The 6,967-nt window shown below is 40.0% G+C and overlaps 2 protein-coding genes across 3 annotated transcripts; one reads left to right on the top strand and one right to left on the bottom strand.

The window, feature by feature from the left end:
- The first annotated feature begins 209 nt into the window (after positions 1-209).
- On the top strand, positions 210-4,062 carry LOC108856968 (condensin-2 complex subunit H2). Of its 2 annotated transcripts, XM_018630881.2 has the most exons (11): positions 213-674; positions 801-900; positions 1,320-1,426; positions 1,530-1,675; positions 1,755-2,196; positions 2,292-2,464; positions 2,545-2,703; positions 2,782-2,886; positions 3,004-3,105; positions 3,203-3,358; positions 3,424-4,062. In XM_018630881.2, exons 1-11 carry the CDS (start codon positions 500-502, stop codon positions 3,742-3,744), a joined length of 1,986 nt encoding a protein of 661 aa, XP_018486383.1. In that variant the 5' UTR covers positions 213-499; the 3' UTR covers positions 3,745-4,062. The 2 variants fall into 2 exon arrangements, with proteins under 2 accessions (XP_056842729.1, XP_018486383.1); XM_056986749.1 differs by having other exon boundaries at positions 210-900.
- A 1,595-nt stretch (positions 4,063-5,657) lies between these two features.
- On the bottom strand, positions 5,658-6,946 carry LOC108856398 (RING-H2 finger protein ATL2). Its single transcript, XM_018630181.2, has one exon. It carries the CDS (start codon positions 6,843-6,845, stop codon positions 5,955-5,957), a length of 891 nt encoding a protein of 296 aa, XP_018485683.1. The 5' UTR covers positions 6,846-6,946; the 3' UTR covers positions 5,658-5,954.
- Between the last annotated feature and the right edge of the window lie 21 nt (positions 6,947-6,967).

Here is a 6,967-nt window from a genome sequence, read left to right as displayed (position 1 = left end):
TGTTAAAAAATATTTTTACATTTATACAAATACATATATTTGAGTGTATATAAAAACATTTATTTAATTTATGATATTCTTTGATTAGTAAATATGAGCCAAGTATAAAGAGATCTCACACAAGAAAAGCCCAACAATATTAGGCCTTTTATGAAAAGCGGGAAAATCTCGAGAAGTCAAAATATTTCTCTCTCTCTCTCTCTCTCTTTCTCTCTTCCAATCTCACAGATTGGTCCCTTTTGCTCTTCAGTAAATCACTTGAATTCTCGTGTTGGATCCTTACGTCCTTGTGCCAAAAAAAAAAGATCCTTACGTCCCTTGGCCTCCCAGAAAATTTCTCAAATTTCAATTGAAACTCTCTGATTTGCGTTGGAAGCTCCCAATTCACTACTTTTAGGGTTTCTAGCCCTTTTTGGGAGGGTTTACGCTTAAGGCCTAAGGGTATGAATCATCCGAACTCTTCTTACAGAAGCTTAATTTCCGTTCGGCGTCAAAGTAAATGACGAGTCACGGCGGAGAGAGGATTCACACGGTACAGCCGGAGAGGGATTTGGTGGCGAATTGGGAAGTTGATTTGTCGGAGAAGCTAGAAGAGTACCTCCTCAAGATATGTACCGGTGAAATCACCGGTAACGAAGATGAAGATGGGCAGATTCCTGTTAATTTTGCCGAAGGTGCCTTTTGCTTCTTCGATTCAGAAATTTTATTATCATTTGATTTTTTTAGGGACGATTTAAATAAAAAAAATAAAAATTGGGTTTTTGATTTTGTGTTGTGTTGTGTTGTCGTTGGGTCTGTAGCTGCTTTGTTGCTTCAGGGTTCGGTTCAGGTTTACAGCAAGAAAGTCGAGTACTTGTACAATTTGGTCTTACGCACTTTGGAGTTTCTATCCAAGCAAAGGTTTGTTTTTTCCACCACGCTAATAATTGGACATTCTAAAAGACCATTACTTTTGTTAGAAACTCCAAACAGATTAGGGTTTAAGGATAACCTCTGTTTCATCTTTCTCTATGTGTATGGGTTTGTTTTGTGTTTACTGATGAAAGCGAACTTTTAGAAAATAGGTTCTGTGTCTAAACTGTGACTACTGACTTGATGAGTTCTTTTTATTTATTTAGTATCATAAGTTGCTGCTAATCGTCAGGTCTGGTCACCTTACTACTCTCTTGATTTCAATTGGAAATTTTTGCATCCTTAGTAATTCTTGGAGAAATGCTAGTTGACCATGTGTCTAAATCATAATTCCACAAAAGAGGCTATACATTAAAACAAAAAAGTTTAACAAGTCCTCTCTGATTGATGCTATTTTTCGAAAACAGAGAGCAAGAAGAGTCCAAAAGTACATCAAACGAGGCTGAGGCAAGCTCCTCTCGTCAAGTTGATGAAGAAGAAAATGATCTCTTCTGGAACGTGGATGATATCCCAGGTAGGTAAAGTTCTGAATATGTTTAACAAGATATACCCTTGGTGGTGTGGTTTCATTCAAGAGAGCAGATTTTTCTAACTCAGGTAGTGTTTGATAAATATAGTTGATCCAAAGAATAGCTTGGTGGACAACTCGGTTGCAGGAGATTCATGTCCAAGTCAGTTTGTTAAGCCCCCAGCAAATCTAGTTGTTCTTGAAGGTGACTGTTTGGATACTAGTGGTGACGGAGGAGAACTGGAATCCTATCTGGTAACAGCTTGTTCCTCCACTTCTGAATTAATAAAAGAGTCTGTTTTTGAACTGCTTTTTAACTTTCATGTTCTTGCAGTTAGCAACAACACATCTCTACCGGGATTTTATTCTATTAGACCCATGTGATGCTGTAGCGGTAAATGATTTTTTAGGTGATAGCTACGCTGGTAAAAGTAGGAACAGTGCTCGAAGAGGCAGCTCAGCTCGTAAAAGTTTTCACTCACCAGTAGGACGTTCTGGAGGAAGTGCTCGTAGATCATCTCTAGGAAAGAATCAGGGCACCAGTTTCAACCAGTCACCAGTACTATACGGGAATGGTCCCGATGCTCAAAACTGTGACCAAGAGTCTCAGCCTCCTGCTGCCTTTGGAGACAACGATCATGACTTTGACATGGATAATAATGACCATGGAGGAGGAACCATGGATCTGAGTGATACAGATGCTGATGAAGATGATCCGTGGAAGCCATTGAATCCTTATGAACCAGGGAAGTTGAAAGTAAAGCCTTTTAAAAAAGGTTGGGAATAAATGTGTTTTTCCTTTTTCTTGATTGATTGATGTCCGAAGATCTCCGCCTTCTAGCTAATGTTTTACTTTATATTTATTGAGCAGTAAAAACTTTAAGAAAGTTCGGAGCGAGCCTTACCAAGGACCATATAACTTCCATGTTTCCTCTTGCTAGACCCAACGGTCCCATCAGGACAGAGCTCAGCGGAATTTGGGAGAGGTGCCGTCCTTCAAGCAACAATGAGAGAGAACCACAAGACATTTCCTATTATGAGAAGGTCTGTTATCTCTATAGCGTTACCTGATTTTTAATGTAGTCACTCCAAAAAAAATAAAAAACTAAGAGTTTTGATTTCAGCTTCGAGCATTGCTTGTGAATGGAGGAAACCAACCTACTGATGGTAACGGCAATCATAAGGATAACCATGATGAAGCTAACAACAATGGCGACTTCCATGATTTTGGAGAGCATGATGATCATGAACATGCGTTCATGGATGAGGATGGTCCAGACATGGTGAGTTGTGTCACCAATTTGAACACATTCCAGTAAGAATTATATGGAACTCTTATCTGTTCATTTGGATTCGTGCAGAATGATGGTGGAGCTGCAGATTTCCCCAACCACGATGGGTTTGGAAACGACGACGACGACTCGCATTGTCAAGAAAGCTTGGAAGATCTTTGTCGCTCACACCTGGTAAACTACATTAGATGTTCCAGTTCTCATCTGCGTATGCTAACTCTTACTAGACAGAGTTGGTGTGTGCTTTTCATCCTTTTCTTATGGAAGTTTAAATGATCTCCATGTTTGTAGGATGCTCTTCTTGCTAACATAGCTAAAAGTGAGAAACAAACGGATCTAGCTGCTCGTGTTTCAACGTGGAAACAAAAGATCGAGCAAAACCTAGAAGAACAAGTAAATATCTTTCATTCTATTTTCTCTGACCATTCACTTGAAAGTCAGAGATCTGATGTATTTTCTCTACATTGTCTGGTTTTTATTATATGATCAGGAGCTGCACCCTCCTTTTGACATACAAGAATATGGAGAAAGGATTGTCAACAAACTGGCTGTTGAAGAGAGCCGAGACGTTGAGACCTTTACTGATCTCATGAAAGATCAAGAAAAGCACGATGTAGCCCGGGCTTTCTCCGCGCTTCTCCAGTTGGTTAGTAACAGAAGCAATTTGTTTCGTTCTGTATGTTCACCATTTGACGTAAATGTATATCCCAGGTGAACAACGGAGACGTTGAGCTCGAGAAACCTGGGAACTCGGTAGGAGAACCAGTTTGTTATACAGCGGTTAATCCTTTCAGCGTTCGTTTACTCGGTGATCGTAACAGAAAGACTGAGAAAGCTGCAATTCATTTACCCCGGAAACGAGCTAATTCCCCCACAGCGAAAGGCAAATCTCCAGAGTCACCACCATCGAAGAAGGCAAACAACACATGTTCTTCTGTCTCAAGCCAAGAGACTAGGAAAGTGTCCTTAAAGATCTCAAAGATCACCAGTGTTGGCAGCACTAAGTGCACAAGGAAGAGCAAGAAGAGATGAAAAGAAGTTCGATTCTGATGAGGTAATAGGCGAGAGGAATTGTAAAGCTAAAATGGCTAATGACTCCACAAGTTAGATTATAGATTTTATCAGACAGTTAGGAAACTCTGTAACTGTGAGTTATGTATAATGAAAGGCATTGTCTGAAGCAGTAGTATCAGCCTATGCAGTTGTAGTAACAATCAAAGTCCACTTTTGATGATCTTTTAACATGTTAGAGAGGGTGATTTTGGAATTTCTCTAAGATTTGGATTGTATTTCATAAAGTGATGTTCTTTTTATCTCAAGGGAATAAGAACCATGTTCAAAATTGTTGTTCATATATATCTTTACGTATTTAGATGCCTTGTTATATCAATTTCAACTTGTTTGTATGTGTTAGATGCCTTGTTCAGTCAATTTCAACTTTTTTGTAGCTCAAGTTGTATCGGTTCAATTTATTCGTCCGTTTAATTTCGTTATTTTATTATGCCTCACTTATAGAAAATAATTCTAAGGCGGTAACTTTTTTAAAAGAAAAAGCATATATAGTGCCAAATCAATTAAGGAAAAAAAAACAGTAAACATTCCATATAAAGAGATAACAAAAAGGCAAAGAAAAATACCAGGATCAGTGTCTGACACTGTATCTACATGTAAATTCCTTATTTTTCAACACTGGTTCTGGACTTTTGGGTCGCGACAAAAGACTTTCAGGTCATCCAATTGACAATGGAAAGTTCCTGGAAATTGTATTCTCGTGATATTTTATTTGTCATTATCTTGTATGAGTTAACATGTACACGCACCTTTAAATTGCCCCTTCATTTACGTTTCTATTGTAGTTGCTTTACCAACCTATGATTAGTTGTTTAGTTTTGTTTTTAGTCTTCAAAATATTTGTATCAGACTCTAATCATTTACGCTTACTTATTAACGACAATCATCGACCTATCATTTACGCTTACTCTAATCATTACTACTTAATATTTGTATCATACGTTTTTAGGTACTTTCATTTGAAAAATTGATGATTGGATTTGGTCCTTTGTATGTAGTGCGAGTTGTTATTTTCAATTAAACAAAAATGATGATTGGAGACTTGGAGTTGGAGAGTTAGTGCCGGTTGTTACTCCATTTTTCTTGTGAAACATATATATTAATTAAATACCCCACGTTGTGGTGTGGTTAGGAGGCATAAGAGACTTGGTCCACTTACCCGTAGAAACGATGAGTCATATTTTTCAATACAGTATACTTTACAATCCGAAACCAATACATTGACAATACCCTTTTCTCTCTAAGGGGTTTTCTTTGGAGGAAAACTAATCAAAAATAATAAATTCAGTAATGAAGTAAACGAAATGGTGTCAAGAGACTCGAAAGTCATAGTCGTGTTGAGCATATAGTTGTGATTGTGTGAAGACTCTCTTTATACATGGGTTCGATCTTTGGAAACTAATTGCTTACATGTTTATAACTTTATATTACTACTTTCACTTGCGAAAATAAAATATGATTTAAAACGCAACTAATACACACAGAGAGACAAAAGGGTATAGTAATCATATTACAAAAAGTTAAAAGGTATCATGTATATGACACATGCAGAGCTCATTATTTCCTGCTTTCACAGAGAGACAATTTTTGTAGTGAAAGTAGCGTGTCATAAAGTATTAAGGGCATCTCCAACCTCACTCCATATTTTACTCCAAAATTGAGAATGGAGTTGGAAATGGAGTGGAAAATGGAGTGATGAGTAATGCTTTTATTTTTTGGTCATCACTCCATTTTCAACTCCATTCTCAATCTTGGAGTAATTTATGGAGTGGGGTTGGAGATGCTCTACCTATGGCTTTGATTTTCCAAAAGATGCATTTACTGATTTACATTTACGATTGATTAAAGACACTGAATTGTTGTGATAAATAAAATTATGTGAAGTCTCTATCATGATTTCATGACCATTGAATTGGTGGTATTACATAAAGAGTCTATAGCGATTGGGAATGAAAAAAAAAGATTCAATTTAACATCATCGACGACTGACAACTTACGTACATCTTTCAGACAATTCTATCTAAACTAACAGAAGTAAAACACATGGTGAATAAGATTCGTTAAGATTACGCCACGTGCCACGAGAGCTTAAATCAACCGTCGACAACGCCTTGTTGACTTATATCAAATCCTGTAATAAAAATTGTAGTTTTACTTTCCGACCAATAAACTCACCTAGTCTCTTCTCCTCCTCCACGCTCGATATCCGACTCGGTCATCGCTATCCGGCAGTTAGACGACGGAGATTGAGCCGGAGCTCCGGCTACAGGCGACGAGGCGTTACCTCTGCTCAACATCCGAGTGAAAGATAACATCCGACTCATCGGCGACCTAAACGAGTGACTCGCCGGCGAGTTCCGACTCAAATCGTCTTCGAACTCGCTCAAGTTCCTCCTCGGCACCTCAATCGCCGCCGGTTTCCTCATCAAATCTTCCGACGGCATCACAGAACCACTAGGAGGCTCGTCTCTCAATCCGGAACTCGAACCCGGTTCAATCGCGGAAACCGGTTCAGGAGAAATCGTGATTACGACTTGCTCCTCCTCCACCGTCGCAGTTACCTCAGGTTTGACGAGAGAGCGGCAGAGAGGACACGTGGAGTGAGAATGAAACCACATATCTATACAGTCCACGTGGAAAGTATGCTTGCAGCCGGGCAAAACCCGACCCGACTCGCCTTCCTCGAACTCGGAGAGGCAGACCGCGCACTCGGTCAACAGATCCTTGTGAGTTGACTCGGAGAAAGCGAAAACGGGGAGAGACTTGATCACCGCCGGATCGAGTCCGCGCGAGGCGGCGACGACGGTGGAGGGATCCGCGGCGGCGAAGAAAACGATCGTGGAGCGACGGTTACGGCTGCGGCGGCGGAAATGGCGGCGGCGAGCGCGGAGGAGGTACCAGCGGGCGTAGAGGTGGAGGAAGACCATTAGGATGACGACGAAGAAGAGGATGACGATGGCGCTGAGCATGATCTTGCCGCTCATGGCGTAGGTTCGAGAAGTTCCCGAGGTTGTGGTGGTTTCGTCGGGTCTGCCCATTGGATATTGGTCGTTGGAGTTCATGAGAGATTGAGAGAGAGAGAGAGAGAGTCAAGTGGTGAAAGGAAGAAGAAAATGAAGTGAGTCTTTTTTTTTTCTTAAAGAGTAATGACGAGAGAGGGAGGTTCGTGAGAAAGTGCTATGTG

Source organism: Raphanus sativus, chromosome 5 (assembly GCF_000801105.2).
Source record: "Raphanus sativus cultivar WK10039 chromosome 5, ASM80110v3, whole genome shotgun sequence".
Taxonomy (NCBI): Eukaryota; Viridiplantae; Streptophyta; class Magnoliopsida; order Brassicales; family Brassicaceae; genus Raphanus; species Raphanus sativus.
The sequence above is the reverse complement of the archived record's forward strand: the minus strand, read 5'-3'. Positions and strand labels throughout refer to the sequence as shown.